This window comes from Bubalus kerabau, chromosome 14 (assembly GCF_029407905.1).
Source record: "Bubalus kerabau isolate K-KA32 ecotype Philippines breed swamp buffalo chromosome 14, PCC_UOA_SB_1v2, whole genome shotgun sequence".
Lineage (NCBI taxonomy): Eukaryota > Metazoa > Chordata > Mammalia > Artiodactyla > Bovidae > Bubalus > Bubalus kerabau.
The window spans coordinates 3,577,214-3,597,084 of NC_073637.1; the positions used below are offsets into that span (position 1 = coordinate 3,577,214).

The 19,871-nt window shown below is 50.0% G+C and overlaps 1 protein-coding gene across 1 annotated transcript; it reads right to left on the reverse strand.

Moving 5' to 3' along the window:
- Positions 1 to 1,036: 1,036 nt before the first annotated feature.
- On the reverse strand, positions 1,037 to 5,041 carry LY6E (lymphocyte antigen 6 family member E). Its single transcript, XM_055546815.1, has 4 exons — positions 4,829 to 5,041; positions 2,351 to 2,519; positions 1,956 to 2,075; positions 1,037 to 1,870 (listed from the first exon to the last, which is right to left on the reverse strand). The coding sequence occupies exons 2-4, from the start codon at positions 2,400 to 2,402 to the stop codon at positions 1,650 to 1,652; spliced, it is 393 nt and encodes a 130-aa protein (XP_055402790.1). The 5' UTR covers positions 2,403 to 2,519; positions 4,829 to 5,041; the 3' UTR covers positions 1,037 to 1,649.
- Between the last annotated feature and the right edge of the window lie 14,830 nt (positions 5,042 to 19,871).

The window sequence follows — 19,871 nt, forward strand, 5'->3', positions numbered from 1 at the left end:
CTTGCACAATACGTAGGCTGGGCCTGGATCTCCTTCCCCTCCCCATCCTGCTGGACCACCCCAATTTCTCAGGGCAGACTCCTCCTGCCCTTCCCTGGAGCTCTATCATCGCCTTGGTGCTCAACCTCAAGTGTTGGCTGGAGTCTTCCTTGGTGGCAACGAGGACACTGCCCTCGTGGGCATCACAGGGCCTGTCTGTGCTGAGCTGCTCACCTGCCCCTGTGACCAGGGCCCAGGACATGGGCCAGAATCTGAGCCCTGCAGTGACCACTGCCCTGCCCTGCTGCACAGTGGTCCTTGAACTTTGGACCCAAGCACATAGGAGCTTCTGGCCGGCCCGGGCCGAGCTCTGCTGCGCTCACTCCCGCCACCCTGCAGTCCTGGATCCACTGCTCCTGGGCCACCAGCCTAATCAAAGAATCCCCTTGGCTTAGAACTCAGGCCCCATTGCAGACCCTGGAGGTCCAAGGCTGGCCGAAGACCACAGTGGGGCTTGCCGGGGAGTAGGCATGAGCAGGGAGGGCTGCCGCCCAGGGAGCAGCACCTCAGCCCTTCTCCAGGGGAGTCCCTCCCACACGCCCTTGGGACAGGGGCCTTGCTCCCCCTTACTCAGCTCCTGTGTGCCTCCCCCAACCCATCCATGCTGTGTGTCCTTTGCAGCCTGACTGGCCCAGATAGCCCTACCCAAGTCCCAGAAAGTGCGGGGCTGTCTCCTCCCTTCCAATCCCATCCCTCCCTCTGTAGGGTCCTGCCTCCTACCTAGAACTGGGCTACCACCTCCCTTGCCCTGCCCCAGTCTCCCTGTCCACTCCAGTCCTGTCCTGAGGATCAAATGATCCCACCCAGCTGAGGGCAGCTAGCTATGAACTTGGGTGACCCGGCTCCCCCAGGGCCTCCAAGTGGGCTTCAGGGTGGGGCCCCATCACAGGGAACCGTCAGACCCCTCTACACCTGAGGCTCTGGAGCTCTGCTGCCCACCTCACTAGGACCCCGACGGGAGGGGTGGTCTCAGGCTGAGAGCCACAGCAGAGCCAGAAAAGGTGGAAACATGTTTATTTGAGGCAGCGAAGCAGCAGGAGTGTGGGGTGGAGGGAGGGGGTGGGCAGCTGTGGGATCTGGGGCAGGAACAGATTCCTGGGTCAGTAGCCTAGACCTGGGAACAGGGGAAGCCCTGTCTCCCCAAAGGCCACCCTCTAAGTGAGTGAAATACAAGGACATGTGCAGAGATACCAGGGACTGGGGCTCTGTGCTGGTGCTTGGGGCTCCAGACACGCTTCTGACCCCCACCCCTCCCCCAAACACACTCACACATGCCCAGCTGGGCGCATGGACCACACGCCTGTCCACACAGCACATCTTCTGCACTTGGGGGCAGGGAGGGCCTGGGATTAGGAGCCCCTCCCAGCATGTCCCTGGGACTCGGTTCTGACTCCCGAATCCTCAGGCTTTGTTCCCAGGTCCCCGTGGCAAGGCTGACCTGGAGGTAGGGGGAGCTTGCAGGTGTGGGTACAGGGGGCCAGGCCTGCCTGTGGGGACCCAGGGCTGAGAAGGTGGGACTAGCAGGGTGAGGAGTCAGAGGCGGCGGCTTTGAGATCCTCTTGGGTCTGGGCTTTCCTTCCTTCCTGAGTTTTGGGAGCCGGGCTGGGCAGTCAGGGTCCAAACCGCAGCAGAGCCGCCAGCAGGCTGAGCAGGAGCCCCAGGACCAGCACAGGGGTGCTGGCCCGCGGCCCGCGGCCCGCCGCGCTGATGTTGCACAGGAAGCTCTGGCAGCAGGAGGTATCCATGGACGCCACGCCGAAGTTGAGGCTCGTGGAGCCGCAGATCGGGGAGCAGAACTTGTACAGGGAGTAGCCCAAGTCCACCACGTTCTCTGCGCCACCGGAAACGAGACTGTGAGTGGAGGAGGGGTGGGGGAGGCTGGGGGGGGAGCCTGGCCGCCCAGCACCCGCACTCACTGAGGCCAGCGGATGCAGAGACCGTCACACAGTAACTGTCTGTGTCGGAGCAGATGGTCGGCTTCAGGCAATACCAGTTGCTTTTCACATTCTGGCAGGTGAAGCACACCAGGGAGTGGGCTGCAGGGGAGGGATGCAGTCTCATGCCGGGGAGTCCTCCGGTGCCCCCTCCCAGCCCCGACCCAGAGGCTCGAGGGCACCCCCTCTTGCGCAGGCACTGATGGGGCCCCTATGGTACATGGGGCCCAGGCTGGAGACCTGGAAGGACAAGGACACCATACCCTGGCCCTGGAGGGGTTCCAGCAATGTCCAAGTGTCGGGGCAGGGGAGGCAGTGAGTGGCACCAGTGACACGGCCACGGCCAGTTTGGAGGCCTGGGGCCCGGGGCACCTCACCTCGCTCCACGCCCAGGAGGGCAGCCAGCAGCAACGGCAGGAAGACCTTCATTCTGGAGGGACAGGGGTCTTGCTGGGCTCTCAGGAAGCTGCAGTCAGCCTTGTTCCAATGAGATGGCGTGCTGGGGGGCGGGCCTTGCTTCTCCCAATGGGGTCAGAGCTGTTGGCCCTGGGGGAACAGTTGGCGACCCCACTTTGTAGATGGGGGGGTGGGAGGTGCCAGAAGCAAGGCCAGAGTGCAGATGGTCTTTCTGCTCCATTCCGAACCCACCTCTCACTCAGCGCAGACTCCTGGCTGAGACCTTCCCCAAGTCTGTGGCACTTGTTGCTGGGGGAGGAGGGCTAGAGGTCAGATAAGGGAACTCATTAGGGTTTTCAGAATCTCCCAGAAAGGGAGGCCAAGGGAGTGGGCCCTGCCTGTGGTCCTGGCAGTGTGGGTGAGACAGGCTAGGACCTGGGATCCTCTACCAGAGTGCTTGCACCTGGACAAACATCCCAGTGAGCAACACAATACAAAGAAACTGTAAGTGACTAAAAATAACAATGCCTATGCACACCTTGGGCAAAAGGATACAAGAAGTCACAAACAAACTACATTTTTGAGGTGCTGGGAGAACAAGCAGGGCGGTGCTCAGGACCCCTCCACAACACCACCAAGCAGTGGGACCGACCACCTGAACTACGCCTCCTGCTTCCCTCCACAGACCCGCCCCTGTTGTCTCTCCGTTTCAGGACGGAAGCAGCTCCTCTCCGGGAGTGGGTGAGGGCACCTGCTTCTTGCTTTTGCTTCCTTGTGCTGCAGTTTCAGCACCTATAAAGGCTTGTTTGGAATTTTCATCTGGCCTCTTATCAATTTCTTGAGTTCAAGGGCCCTGGAGGGACAGTGGCTGGTAATATTAGTTGACCTGCATCCAGAACTTTCCATGGGACCAGCGCCATGCCTGCCATGGAGTCCCAGAGCTGGGCTGGGGGCATAGGGCTTATCTAGCTGAGCATCCGCCCAGGCAGCTTCTGTGCTGGGGGAGCCCGTTCAGGGCTCTCCCATTTGTCCAGGGGCAGCACTGAAGACAAGGACCTCAGAGCATCTGCTGCTCTTGGTGGCTGGAGGGGGGCTCAGGGGGACCCAGCAGTGTGCCACCAGTCACCCCAGTGGGAATAGACGCAGGCTCAGGCGGACGGGGGTGAGCCCCTGGGGGCTGGCCAGGACACTCCTTTGGGCAAAGATCCTTAGCAGGGGGTGGAGAAAGCTCTCAGAACGCGACCAGCTGGGGTTCTGGACTTCTGTTTCAGGCATGGTGTGGGAGGAGCAGTCTGGTGCTTTCTAAAGGGGAGAGCTGTGGGTGGGGGAGGGCACTAGTTCCTAGGCACTGGGAGGAAGGAGAATGTCAAGGAGAAGACAGATTTTGGGAGGGGCTGGAGGAACAGTTGGCGACCCGGAGAATGGGCTTCAGGTCTCTCATGCCCAGCTCTGGGCAAGGCCTGACGTCCTGGGGCACAGAGAAGGAGCCGCAGATGTTCAAGAACAGCACCAGGCCCCCCTGGGGCCTGTGCCCGGATGCAGGCAGTTCAGGGAGAAAGGAGTCTCGGTCTCCTCCTCCATAAAGTGAGAATCCCGCCGGAGGAGCTCCGAGCGAGCGGTCCTGAAGGAAGTTCTGGTGCCCACAGCCGCCGGCCCCGGCTGGCACGGCCAGCATCATCACTGACTGCTGCCAGGTTCCCCCTCCCCGCAAGCAGGCTGAGTACAGGCATTGGACACTAACGCATCCACACTAGTGGGGTCAAGCGGAAGGGAGCCCTGAGAGGAGCCAGTGGGTTTGCGGGGGGTGGGGTTCGGCCAATCGCGGAATGTGCACTTCTCTGCCAGGCGCACGGACCGGGCTGACCTCTGGCGAAGCCTGGCACTCTGAGCCGGCAAGAGAGGTAGGAGCTGGTCCTGGGCCCCAGGGAAGGAAGGGCGGCCCAGCGCAGGGAGTGGGCTCCTAGGCATCTCCAGTGCTTGCATAATTTATGCCAAGCAAGGTGCTTTCACCTCTTCCAGTGGCAGGCTCCCGTCCCGTGGTCACCCTCCGGGGCTATTAACTCTCTCCTTCCTGCCAGCCGCCAAGATCCCAGCTCTCTCAAGTCTGGAAGGCTGACTCTCCCCAGTTTCCACGTGAGGGGTCGTGGGGGAACCTAGAGTTGGGCGATGGGCCCCCGGCGCCTGCGCAACCCTGGACTACCCAGCCCCGGAGGGCGCCCGCTGCAGTCTCCATGCTCTCCCGCCCTCGTCCGTCGGAAATATTGGGGAGGGCCGGGGAGCGGGGAGGCCAGGCGGGCAGGCGAGCCCTGGGGCCGGGCTGCTCGCAACCCCGACCCCCAGCCTCCCTCCCGCAGGTTCCTCCCGCCTGCCCAGCGCCCCACTCGCCTGCTCCCCCTCCGCGCCTGGGAGGGCCCATACCCGCGCCCCCGCCCGCCGGGGTCGGCCGGGCCCTGACTTACCGCCAGCGGACGCAGGTCCCCGGCCTGGCGGCGCAGCCTAAACTGCCCCGGAGCGGGAGCCCGCAGCAGCCCTCAGTCCCGGCCGGAGAAGCGGCGCTCGAGCGCGAGAGGCGCGGCTTGCGGCCCAGGCCCCGCCCGCCGGCCCCGCTCCCCGGCGCAGCGCCAGCCGCGGCGGTTCAGTCTGGTCCCCCGGGGAGGGGGCGGGGGCGTCGCGCGCACTCCCGGCAGCCCGGGCAGGGGTGGGGGAGGCCCACAGGTGGCGCGACACTTTTCCGGTGGAACACGGGGGAGGCGAGGCGGCCAAGGAGGCCGAGGCGGCGGTGCCCAGAACCCCTTTTTCAGAGTCGGGTGCGGGCGGCCAGGAGGCTGATAGGAGGCCTTCCCCGCGCCGGCCGTCAGCCGTCCCATGGTGGGGGGAGGTGACAGGATGAGGATCCAGGGGTGGAGGAGGGGGTTTCGGGGCGGTGGTTGTGCACCACAGTGCGGACCGGCTGGAGATCCCGGCCACACCGGCGTCTAAACCCTCCGCCCAGGAGGACTCATTAGCCTCCTGGGTGCTCCGCTGCAGCCGGCTGGGGTGGGCTGGGTCCCAAAGCCAGCCAAACCTAACCCTCCCAGCGGAGTCCAGAGGCCCCCGGCCATCCTTAGTGAAGCGGGCTCTCCTGGGTTTGGCGTCACTGCCTTTCTGGTGTTCTGTCTCCGGTGCCAATAACTGCCTTTCCTTCAACAACCGTTCACGGAGCATCCACGGTGTGCGGCTCTGGCCCGACGCCTCCCGGGCCTGTGAGCCAGGTCAGCTTCTGCGGTTGCCCCGGCCCTGCTCCTGCTTGTCCCTGGTGGGGATGGAGACCCGATCCGCCTGCCTGCCTGCAATGGGGCTGCCAGGTGGAGCCCCCCCCAGGAGTCACACTTCTTACTTTCGCAGCACATTTCCTGTTGGAGCTGTTTTTTTTTTTTTTTTTCTTCTTTTTTTTTTCCTTGCATCCTTTCTGGGTGACGTTTGTGGTGACGGGGTTGGGGGATGGGGATAGGGCACAGGAGAAGTGTCTTCTTAACCATACACCCGTGGAGAGAGATGGCAAGAGGGAGGGGCTGAGGCAGGATGGCAGGGTGGTCAGGATGGGGCAGGGTGGGAAGAGGGACCCTGTAAGAGGGGCCCAGTCCTCTGGGCAGGGGCGGGGTACCCTGGGCACCATGTGATTATGCGTGGATGTAAGTGTGTGTGATTGTCTGGTGAGTGGGCTGTGTGTGCACAGTTCTGCCGGGGCTCCGCTTCTTCTGTGGTCTTCTGTGATGTCCAAGTGACAGGAGAGTGGGACAGATCAACTTGGAGAGGCTTCTGGGGCTTTTTCCTTAGACGCTGAAGGTGAGGTGCTGTGTGTCCTGAGATGTCACAGTTCAGGTGTGATGCCATCCTTGGGAACTACACAGCGCTGGGGCCCAGGGACATGCCGTAGGCCGTGGCTCTTGGTTAGTTTCCTTCTGGGCCTCAGGTCTGGGGAGCAGGGACTGCACCAGCTCTGGCCACACTCACCATAACCTGAAAACTGAGGCCAAGAGGCCAGCTGGTTCCCTTGAGCTTGATGCTTGGTTTCAGCCTATACTCCAGTCGGACTTGTCTGATAGGGTGGGGGTGGGGTGACCTAATTAGCCTGCTGCACTCAGAAGGCCATGCCCTTGAACCCATGGCAGTTCTGGGTCTATATCCAGGCCTGGTATCCATAGGCTTGGTATAGCCAGGCTCATCAACCAAACTTATGCCAGGGGGCTTTCCTAAAGGCTCACCCACCCCTGGGAGGTGGGGCGGGGGTGACTCAGGCTCCTTCTTTCAACCTCTTGCTCTGGGGACTTGCTGCTTGCCCACCTGACACCTGCTGGAGGGGCCAGGTGTGTGTTTCCCGCTTCTGCGTCTAGACATGCTGAGGATACATCTGCCTCTCTCTCTGCTTCCCCTCTCCCCTCCCTCCTGTGGACTTAAAGGATATTCACAACCTGAAAGTTGAGAATTCTGTTTTATTTGGCAGGAAGCCTGGGTGTCTGCATCTCAAGTGACCCTGAGAGAACTCCATGAAGGTGGCGAGGGGTGTGTGTGTGCCATGTTATATAGAAATTTGGAACAAAGGGCAGGTAGTCTGAACTTCAAAAGATTATTTTTAATTAAAGAAAAGCAGATATTCCAAGTTAAGGAATTTAGCTCTTTTCTATGTATGTAGTTGTTATTGTTCAGTTGCTAGGTGTGTCTGACTCTGTGACCCCATGGACCGCAGTATGCCAGACTTTCCTGTCCTTCACTGTCTCCCGGAGTTTGCTCAGACTCACGTCCATTGAGTCGGTGATGCCATCCAACCATCTCATCCTTTGTCATCCCCTTCTCCTCCTGCCTTCAGTCTTTCCCAGCATCAGGGTCTTTTCCAATGAGTTGGCTCTTCACATCAGGTGGCCAAAGTACTGGAGCTTCAGCTTCAGTATCAGTCCTTCCAATGAATATTCAGGGTTGATTTCCTGTAGAATTGACTGGTTTGATCTCCTTTCAGTCCAAAGGACTCTCAAGAGTCTTCTTCATCGTCGCAGCTTGAAACCATCAGTTCTAGGTGCTCAGCCTTCTTTATGGTCCAGCTCTCACATCTGTGCATGACTACTGGGAAAACCATAGCTTTGACTATGCAGACCTTTGTCGGCAAAGTGGATGTCTCTGCTTTTTAATATGGTGTTTGTTTGTCATAGTTTTCCTTGCAAGGAGCGAGCGTCTTTTAATTCATGGCTGCAGTCACTGTCCACAGTGATTTTGGAGTCCAAGAAAATAAAATCTGCCAGTGTTTCCATTTCCCCCCCTTCTATTTGCCAGATGTTGACTGCAGCCATGAAATTAAAAGAACTTGCTCCTTAGAAAAAAAGCTATGACAAACCTAGACAGCGTATTAAAAAGCAGAGACATTGTTTGCTGACAAAGGTACGTCTAGTCAAAGATCTGGTTTTTCTAGTAGTCATGTATGGATGTGAGAATTGGACCATAAAGAAGTCTGAACACTGAAGAATTGATGCTTTTGAACTGTGGTGTTGGAGAAGACTCTTGAGAGTCCTTTGGACTGCAAAGAGATCAAACTAGTCAATTCTAAAAGAAATCAGTCCTGAATTTTCATTGGAAGGACTGACGCTGAAGCTGAAGCTCCAGTACTTGGGCCACCTGGTTCAAAGAGCCGACTCATTAGAAAAGACCCTAATCCTGGGAAAGATTGAAGGCAGGAGGAGAAACGGATGACAGAGGATGAGATGGTTGGATGGCATCACAGACTCAGTGGACATGAGTTTGAGCAAGCTCTGTGAGATGGTGAAGGTGAATGAAGCCTGACATGCTGCAGTCCATGGGATTGCAAAGAGTCAAACATGACTGAGTGACTGAGCAACAAAATTTACCATGAAATGATGGGACTGGATGCCATGATCCTAGTTTTCTAATGTTCAGTTTTAAGCCAGCTTTTTCATTCTCCTTTTTCACCCTCCTCAAGAGGTTCTTTAGTTCTTCTTCACTTTCTACCCTTAGGGTGGTTTTATCTGCATATCTGAGGTTGTTGATATTTCTGGAAGTTTTGATTCCAGCTTGTGATTCATCCAGCCCAGCATTTTGCATGATATAAGCTGCATAGGAATTAAATAAGCAGGGTGACAATATATGGCCATGATGTACTCTTTTCCCAATTTTGAACCAGTCCATTGTTCCATGTTTGGTTCTGATTGTTGCTTCTTGACCTGCATACACGTTTCTCAGGAGGTAGGTAAGGTGGTCCGGTATTCCCATCTCTTGAAGAATTTCCCACAGTTTGTTGTCATCCACACAATCACAGGCTTTAGCACAGTCAGTGAAGCAGAAGTAAATATTTTTCTGTAATTCTCTTGCTTTCTCTATGATCCAGTGGATGTTGACAATTTGATATCTGGTTCTTCTGCCTTTTCTAAATCCAGCTTGTACATCTGGAATTTCTCAGTTCAGGTACTGCTGAAGGCTAGCTTGAAGGATTTTGAGCATTATCTTGCTAGCGTGTGAAATGAGTGCAATTGTTCCGTAGTTTGAACATTCTTTGGCATTACCCTTCTTTGGGATTGGAATGAAAACTGGCCTTTTCCAGTCCTGTGGCCTCTGTTGAGTTTTCCAAATTTGCTGGCATATTGAGTGCAGCACTTTCACAGCATCATCTTTTAGGATTTTAAATAGCTCAGCTGGAATTCCATTACTTCCACTAGCTTTGTTTGTAGTAATGGTTCCTAAGGCCCACTTGACTTCCCATTCCAGTATGTCTGGCTCTAACGAGTGACCACATCATCATGGTTATCTGGGTCATTAAGACCTTTTTTGCCCACCAGAAACTCTTGGAGGGCACAAACAAAACCTTGTGTGCACCAGGACCCAGGAAATGAAGCACTGACCCCCACAAGAGACTGAGCCAGATATGCAGATGATATCAACCTAATGGCAGAAAGTAAGAAGAACTAAAGAGCCTGTTGATGAAGGGGAAAGAGGAAAGTGAAAAAGCTGGCTTAAAACTCAACATTAAAAAACTAAAATCTTGGTATCTAGTCCCATCACTTCATGGAAAAAGTAGAAGTAGTGAGAGACTTTATTTTCTTGGGCTCCAAAATCTCTGCAGATGGTGATGCCATGATATTTAAAAATGCTTGCTCCTTGGAAGGAAAGCTTTGACAACACAGCATATTAAATACCTAGACAGCGTATTAAAAAGCAGAGACATCACTTTGCCAACAAAGGGCCATATGGTCAAAGCTAGTTTTTCCAGTAGTCATCTATGGATGTGAGAGTTGGACCATAAAGAAGGCTTAGTGCTGAAGAATTGATGCTTTTGAACTTTGATACCAGAGAAGACTCTTGAAAGTCCCTTGGACTGCAAGGAGATCAAACCAGTCAATCCTAAAGAAAATCAATCCTGAAATTTCATTGGAAGGTCTGATGCTGAAGCTGAAGCTCCAATACTTTGGCCACCTATGCCAAGAGCCGACTCATTGGAAAAGACCCTGGTGCTGGGAAAGATTGAGAGCAGGAGAAGGGAACAACAGAGGATGAGATGGTTGGGTGGTATCACTGACTCAATAGACATGAGTTTGAAAGTCTGGGAGTTAGTGAAGGACAGGGAAGCTTGACGTGCTGTAGTTCATGGGGTTGCAAAGAGTCAGACGTGACTTAGCAACTGAACACCACCACCACCACCACCAACTAGGTACTTGCAAGTATGAGCTCCATATATATTGTACATTACTCTGGCTGAGATGTTGATTAGTCAGAGGTTGATTGTCTGCTGCCTCTTGTTTTGTTTTTGAGAGACTCTGTTTCACATTTTATGTTGAATTAGTCAGGGATAAAATTACTTGTGAGATTATGGGCCTGTGTGCTGCTTGTGAGCTTGATTCTTCCAGGAGTCACCCCACAGGCCTTGTAGCTCATCTTACGTGTCTCAGAGTCTATCTCTGGCAGTCTAAGACCACCATGGTTGCTCAAATTGCTGAATGAATGGCCAGTTCTTATTTGCAGCCCCAGGGCGAATTAATGAGTGGCTTTGCCTGTGTGACCACTGCATGTTTTGAGGACTCAGTCTTCAACCCCATAAATTTCTCAGTCACCTGGGAAAACCTTAATGGGCAGGGGAGGAGAGTTGTCCCTTTTCTTCAGAGCAAAGCTCTCATGGAATATCTTTACTTTTATCCCAACAAATTCTGTTAAGGCAGATGAATTGAGGAAAAGCATCAGATCAGGCCCTTACCCAACTACTCAGCATAGACTGTTCAGCCTCCTACAATGGAGCAAACTCGGTTTCTTTCAACAGAGTCCTTTGTATTCCTCGGTAAACTAAACAGAGCAGGGCAGGTAATTGCTGTAGCCCACCAAACAAAACTCAGGATCATCAATCAGTACAGGAGGTCTGAGAACCAGGAGAGACTCTGTCCATCTGTCTGGACCCTGAGGAGGCCGATGGGCACAGGGGGCCTCTGCTGACCCCAAGGCTCCAGCTCCTCTTGCAGTTTAGGCGGAAGAGAGGAGTCTACTCTGGGTCCCTTTGTGGTCACCAAAACTGTTGACTAAAAAATAGTCACAACATGAAAGTAGAGAGTTATTTTATTTGGTGGGAATGTTAGGACTTCAAGTCCAGGGGGCATTTCTTAGGGCTACAGTAAAGGGATAAGTAGATGAGTACATAGTTAATCCTACTAGGGGATTGTAAGTAGATTTTTCTCGATGGGAGGCCCCTGTAAGTAATGATTACTCAAGAAAGCAGGTTTGCTTAACCAAGCAGGCTTGCTTAACAACAAAACCATCCAACAGAAACACAAGACATGCCCTCCAAACAAGGAAATAATGGTGGCATGAGTCTCACGTCCTGCCCTGTGAGGTCAGCACATTAATGACCCCTAAGCCATGCTCTCTGCACACATAAAAAACAGTAATTTGTGGACCTAGCTTGACCATGTAGGGACGAGAAAACTGTCCTGCCTAACCAGGAGGAGGAGCTGATGATGGACGCATGTCTGCTCAAGAGAAAGAGGGTCTTCCCATTCCCCCTCCCCCATTGCCACCCCCACCCCATCTATATTTTTCTTTTGATTATAGAACTGTAGCTCAGTAAGTTCTCAGGGTGCTGCTTTTCTCATCCACCCCCTTATAAACCTCACAAGTGTCCTATTCTAATAAATCACTTTTTATCTATTACTTGGCCTCTTGCTGAATTCTTTTCTGTGCTGAGACATCAAGGACTATGGTGCTGGAGTGCTTCGGAGCCCTCTAGAATGACACCAGTTGGTTTCATTATGACCAACACATATAAATTCTTGCTGTGTGGCACGTACGTGATATTTTTGATTCTATCCGTTTCTGCTTTAGGGCCAAAGCCCCACCCAGTTTATGGCATTTATTTTTCAGATGGTTTATTATTAATAGAACTCTCTATAGGAAGGAGAGTTATTTAGGTAATGGAAGCACTGAGTTGCAAAAAGAAATAGCATGTCAAGTGGAAATGCGCTTGATTTGATTAGATGGGAGAGTGACCCTGCCTTCTTTGAGCGGCCCTGAGCAGTAAGGCAAGCACAGAGGAAGGCAGAGAGTCCTTGCTCCCTGCACGTAAGGGGCACACATTAAAACAAGGCAAAAACCTGTTCTTCCTGGAGCAAGAAAGGAAAGGACTTTCTTGTGTCTCATTTCTTGGAACAATCACTTTAGAAAACTGGTCATGGTGAATCCTCTCTTGAGAACTGAGCTAACTTGGGATGGCGTTGAATCCTTTACAAGGTGAATTTGGGGTCACCTAGTGTCAGTGCTTCAGGTCAAGTGCGCGGCCAGTTACCGTGGATCTGAAGAAGCCGTGTGAGCAGAGGACCCAGCTGGTTCTGCTGTCTCTCAGCTGAGCAGACGGCCTGTGGTGCGCACTGCACTCCGGTGAATGCCGATTCAACAACACGATCCACTCACGGAGGTGCTCTGAGTTTGCAGGAGACTGTGCTTTTAATTCTACTTCCCAACTCAGCTGTTATCACCAGCATGGTTAGGGCACCAACTTCAGTTCCTGGGGGTCCCGGCCTTCAAATTTGTCCCACCTCTGCCCAGTTCCCTCCCCTACAGCCCTGTCCCGGCTGAGCTTGGCAGCCCCTTTCTGGGGGAGGCTGGCCGCTCAGCCTCACTGCAGTCACAGAGGAGCCCCTGGTTCCCCTCCCTTCACCAGAGATCGAGGGATCCTGGGTGAGTGTTGCCGGCTCCCAGTGGGTTTTCACGTCTGCCAGCACCCTCCAAGGGAGGGCAGGCTGTGGAGGGGCCAGCAGAGACCAGGCCCTGTGACCCTGAGGGCAGCCCTAGGAATTGGCTCTCCTTGCACAGCACTGGTGTTGCCTCCTCCTCCCTCGGAGGACGCCCCCGCCCCCGCCTGAAGGAGGGGCTAGGAAGGTGGGTGGGGAATCTGCCCAGATCTTCCTGTTTCGGGTGGGCAGGGGTGGCTCCTCCCCCACGGGGTCCCCAGCCCATAGCTCGCTTCCTTGGGGCCAAAGAAGCCGCCCACACGTCTTGGTGGGTCCCTCTCCACTGTAGCCCAGGCTGGGCCAGGCCCAGGGTGGGGCAACATACGGGGGAAAAGGAAGCTGGAGGGCTGCTGTGGCCATGCCCTCATGCATGCCCGGTGCTATGGCTCCACTGAGCACACAGCACGCACACATGAGGCCAGCAACCCTGTGCATAGGACACCAACACCACACACAGAGAACACGTGTCCTCACAGCACACACAGGTACAGAGAGCACAAAGAGCACACACAGCACACAGGCACACAGAGCACACAGGCACACACAGCATACAGAGCACACAGAGCACACAACACATACAGGACACAGGCACACAGAGCACACAGAGCACACACAGAGCACACAGCACACACAGGACACAGGCACACACAGCACACAGAGCACACAGCACACACAGGACACAGAGCACACAGAGCACACAGAGCACACACAGAGCACACAGCACACACAGGCACATACAGCACACAGGGCACACAGAGCACACACAGAGCACACAGCACACACAGGACACAGGCACACACAGCACACACAGCACACACAGAGCACACAGCACACACAGGACACAGGCACACACAGCACACATAGCACACAGAGCACACACAGAGCACACAGCACACACAGGACACAGGCACACACAGCACACAGAGCACACACAGCACACACAGCACACAGAGCACACAGAGCACACGCAGCACAGAGCACACAGGCACACAGAGCACACAGGGCACACAGAGCACACACAGGACACACAGCACACAGAGCACACACAGCACACAGGCACACAGAGCACACAGGGCACACAGAGCACACACAGAGCACACAGCACACACAGGACGCAGGCACACACAGCACACAGAGCACACAGGCACACACAGCACACACAGGCACACAGACCACACAGACCACACACAGAACAGAGAGCACACAGAGCACACAGGCACACACAGCACACAGGCACACAGACCACACAGACCACACACAGAACAGAGAGCACACAGAGCACACAGAGCACACACAGCACACAGAGCACACACAGCACACACAGCACAGAGCACACAGGCACACAGAGCACACACAGCACACAGAGCACACACAGAGCACACAGCACACACAGGACACAGGCACACACAGCACACAGAGCACACAGGCACACAGAGCACACAGGCACACACAGCACACACAGCACACACAGCACAGAGCACACAGGCACACAGAGCACACACAGCACACAGAGCACACACAGGACACACAGCGCACAGAGCACACAGGCACACACAGCACACAGGCACACAGACCACACAGACCACACACAGAACAGAGAGCACACAGAGCACACAGGCACACACAGCACACAGGCACACAGACCACACAGACCACACACAGAACAGAGAGCACACAGAGCACACAGAGCACACAGGCACACAGAGCACACAGAGCACACACAGCACACAGAGCACACAGGCACACAGAGCACACAGGCACACACAGCACACACAGCACACACAGCACAGAGCACACAGGCACACAGAGCACACACAGCACACAGAGCACACACAGGACACACAGCGCACAGAGCACACACAGCACACAGGCACACAGAGCACACCCAGCACACAGAGCCCACAGGGCACACAGACCACACACAGAGCACACAGAACACACAGGACACAGGCACACAACACACAGAGCACACACAGCACACATAGCACACACAGAGCACACAGCACACACAGGACGCAGGCACACACAGCACACAGAGCACACACAGAACAGAGAGCACACAGAACACACAGGCACACAGCACACACAGGACACAGGCACACACAGCACACAGGCGCACACAGGACACAGGCACACAGAGCACACAGGCACACAGCACACACAGGACACAGGCACACAGAGCACACAGGCGCACACAGGACACAGGCACACAGCACACAGAGCACACAGAGCACACACAGGACACAGGCACACACAACACACAGAGTGTCAGGGAATGTTTAACGGAGGATTCCTATGTGCTGTTTCTCATAAATCCTCTGTTCCTTATCAGCCTCTGCCGGAGGCGAGTAGAAGTGCACGCAGCTCTCAGGACTGAGGTCACTCTGTGCGACAGGCTTGGGTCTCCTTTAGTAAACATTCTCTTTATGACAAGACTGCTTAGTCTCGTCCCCCTTTTTCTTGAGATACGGATTGTCTCCTGACCTTGTGACCATTATTATCCTTTGTTTCCTTGGTAACAAGGAAATGTACATTTGGTTTTCTGATCTTTATCATTGTCGAAAGAAATTTCTTGTGTTACAGCCTATATATACACACAGAAAAAACATTAAAGCACATTTGCTCCATCAGAGCTTGGTCCCCGTGTCTTTCTTTCTCTCTCTCTCTCTGGCTCTCTCTTTCACCTTCTTATCATCGACTCCGGACCACCAGATCCTGGTCCATTAAAGGACCCCAACAAGTGGCGCCCCAGAACAGGGACTCTGGTATACGTGGCATTTTGGATGGAGGGACTCAGGACCTATTGAGGTAGGTAAGTACTCAGACACGAGTTATACGGCTGAAAAGCCCCATAATTTCTCTACTTTACTTCACCATTTGTTTAAGCTCAGGGACTTTTGGTTTCACGCCAGTGAATAGAGGCTTGCTTTCAAACAGTGGTTAAATGTAATCCTTGGTTCCCTGATAAAGGCAGTTTTGATTTAGAAATTTGGATGAGCCACCAAGCAAGGAAAAAATATTCCAATTGATTTCTGGCCATTTCAAGGTAAATTCTAGCCCTCCAAATATTCGACAACAGACAGAACACTTATTGCATGAATATGAATTAGATGATGAAACTTTACAAAAGGCCCAATTAGAACAACATAAAATATTTCAAAATTTTTTTACTAGCCCTGCCCTGGCTGCTCCATATGCTCCTCCTCTGCCAACAGGCGCCACTCCAAAAGTCTCTCCTTTGTTGGAACCTAATGAAAGCTATGCTAATTTTTTTGCTAGATTAAAAACTGCTATTTCCCATACTGTAATCGGAGAAGAAACCAAGAAACAGCTAGAGAAATTACTTGCTTATGAGAATGCAAATCAGGAATGTCAAAGAGCTATGGCTGCAGTTCATGAGACTGCAGCTATTACTGATTATTTGAAGGCTTATCGCAATCTAGGATCAAAAACTCAAAAGATGCAAATGCTAACTAAGCCAATGGCTACTACCTTTAGAAAGGGAAATGAAGGATGCTTTACATGTAGAGATAAAAACCATTTAAAAAGGGAGTACCTTAAGAATGCTAATAAAAAATCTCCAAGAATTTGCCCTCGCTGCCATAGAAGAATGCATTGGGCCAAAGACTGTAAATCTAAATTTGATATTGAAGGAAAACCTATTCCAAGAAACTCCAAACAGGGGACACCCCCAGGTCTCCTACAACAAAAACCAGGGGCAAATTCTATCATTTCCTTCAAACCCTCAACATCTGGCAATGCTGGAGTCAATATACCAGCCCTAAATGATTTTTTCCTTTGCCCTCAAGCAGTCCCTTCTAGAGTACCTACTGGACTTTTTGGACCCCCGCCCCCACAAACCTTCAGTCTTTTATTTGGCCAATCTAGTTTGGTTTCTAAAGGAATTGCTGTTTACCCTGGAATAATTGATTAAAATTATAAAGGAGAGATTCAAATTATGATGTCATCGCAAATTCTATGGCAATTCAAAAAGGGGGACAAAATTGCTCAATTACTTCTTTTGCCATCAGTTCAGTCGCTCAGTTGTGTCCGACTCTTTGTGACCCCATGAATTGCAGCACGCCAGGCCTCCCTGTCCATCACCAACTCCCGGAGTTCACTCAGACTCACGTCCATCGAGGCCATGATGCCATCCAGCCATCTCATCCTCTGTCGTCCCCTTCTCCTCCTGCCCCCAATCCCTCCCAGCATCAGGGTCTTTTCCAATGAGTCAACTCTTCGCATGAGGTGGCCAAAGTGCTGGAGTTTCAGCTTCAGCATCATTCCTTCCAAAGAAATCCCAGGGCTGATCTCCTTCAGAATGGACTGGCTGGATCTCCTTGCAGTCCAAGGGACTCTCAAGAGTCTTCTCCAACACCACAGTTCAAAGGCATCAATTCTTCGGTGCTCAGCCTTCTTCACAGTCGAACTCCCACATCCATACATGACCCAGGAAAAACCATAGCCTTGACTAGATGAACGTTTGTTGGCAAAGTAATGTCTCTGCTTTTGAATATGCTATCTAGGTTGGTCATAACTTTCCTTCCAAGGAGTAAGCGTCTTTTAATTTTATGGCTGCAGTCACCATCTGCAGTGATTTTGGAGCCCCGAAAAATAAAGTCTGACATTGTTTCTGCTGTTTCCCCATCTATTTTCCATGAAGTGATGGGACCAGATGCCATGATCTTCATTTTCTGAATGTTGAGCTTTAAGCCTTACATTTCTATTAACTCCTCTAATAATGTACGGACAAATGGGTTCAGCAGTACAGATCAAAAATAATCTTTATGGACATCATTGGTATCTAAATATGCCTGACCAAATATAAATACCAAAATTAATGGTGAAAGATTTTCTGGTCTCCTCGACACTGGATCTAGTATTACTATTATTTCCAAACACTTATGGCCCAAATCCTGGCCTATACAAAAAAATCTCTTACCAAATTGCAGAAATTTCTCAAATCAAAGTACAAGAAGTTTATCAAAATATTCAAATCTACCCATATGAAGGACCAAAAGGCCAGCCTGCAACATTAAGACCTTATGTGATAAATGCACCCCTAAATCTAATAGGAAGGGACTTACTTATGCAGTGGCAAACTCAGATATATGTTCCTCATTTTTCCTAAGGGCCACTGCTCATTTAACAAACAAAACAATTATTAAAATAACTTGGAAGAATGACGAGCCTATTTGGACAGAACAATGGCCCCTTACAAAAGATAAATTACAGGCTACTGAAGAACTTATAGACACACAATTAGAATTGAAACATATCAAGGAATCTTACTCTCCTTAGAACTCTCCTGTTTTTATTATAAAGAAGAAATCTAACAAATGGTGTCTCTTAACAGACCTTAGAAAAGTTAACGCATCTATGAAACCTATAGATGCATTACAACCAGGGATCCCATCACCTACTGCTGTTCCTCAAAATTGGCACACAATTATTACTGATTTATAAGATTGCTTTTTTAATATACCTTTACACTCTTTAGACCGGGAGAAATTCACTTTCTCTCTCCCTTATCCTAATCACAAAGGGCCTCATAAAAGATTTCAATAGACTATGTTACCTCAAGGTATGCTTAACAGTCCTAATGTTTGTCAAAATTTTATAGCCAAGGCTTTACATCCAATGTGATAGCAATTCCCTCATGCACATATCATTAATAATATAACTACAAAAAGAAGAAATTATATTTTTGACATTGAATGGCCATAATATTCTTTGGACTCCAGAGAAAACTGATTAAAATAAAATCTTTTTTGAAATTACAAAACCGATTCTTCTTACACATGCAGTTAGGAAAAAGTTAACTTGTTAAAATACTTTTTTGAAGCTCCAATTCTGCCTGGGAAACAAAAACAGGCCTAAGAAAAAACCTAAAATTAACTCTTATCATGTCCTTGGGATACACAGCCCACTCTATCTATGACTCCAGCCATAAACGAATTGGTGAAACTCAAAAAAATAAAAATAAAAATAAAAAAATAATAAATAAAAAAAAAACAAAAAGAGATTTTAAATTTCAAGCAGAAAACTATACCTATCTACCTAAAATTATCTATGTCTCAATATATGTCTTTGTTTTTGGATAATATGAAGTTAATAAGCTCTATTTAAAGTTAAGTTAACATGAATTGAAAAATATTCAATATTAACTATAATGTTTATTTAAATATAAATATATAATTTAAATATAATTGTTTGCTAATCTAATTAAGACATGTCTTAGATCATCAACACTATGTAATACTTTTATTATGCCTAGGTTTAAGGTAAACTAAATTTGTCAACAAAAGGGTAACTTTTTATATATATATATAAAAATATATAAATAAGATGAAAACTTTTAGATAAACTCTTAAAAATTATATTTTAATAGAATAATCTATTATTATAATCTAAAATAATCTCTTAGGATTGGGGTAACTTAAGTTTCTGGAGTTATACTAAGCTAAATAATAAAAATATGTTAAATAGCTAGGTCATTTCCAAATGAAATAAGATTTTAAAACATTAATTACTGAACACTAACTTCTTCTTACAAAAAGTTTTTCTTACAGATAAACTAAAGAGATTTTAAACTGTTAATAAATATAAATATATATAAAATAATATATAATATAATAAATATATTCACCAATCTATAAAAATACTAACATACAAGACAATTCATAGTTGCTAAAGAAAAATAAGATATATGCTTTTAATAAAAAGATATAAGAAATGGCAAATAAAATGATGAATACAAAAATATAAAAAGGGTTTATGACAAATGAAAGAATTGAAACTACACAGCATGTTATAACCCACCTATTAGCTTACTTTGTAATAATGAGAACACCTAATTCTATAAAAACAGACAATGGCCCTACCTATATTTCTAAACAATTCAATTTTTATATTCATTCTCTGTTAAACAGATTACAAACATTCCTTATAATCCACAAACACAAGACATAATTAAACAAACACATTACACACTGAAGCTACAAATAGAAAAATTAAATAAGAAAAATACACAGGAACACTTTTATCTTCCTTATCCAGAGCAGACTTTACTAGATTCTAATGCAATATATTCCTTAAGCCTATATCTAGTATTAATATAACTTTATTTCTGTTTCCAGTCTATACGATTCTTAAAACAAAATAACATCAACTTCATTGCCTATTTCACAATACAAAACAAAAACAACATAAAAAGGACACCATTTGCCGAATAAGTTATTTGTTCCTAAGAGTA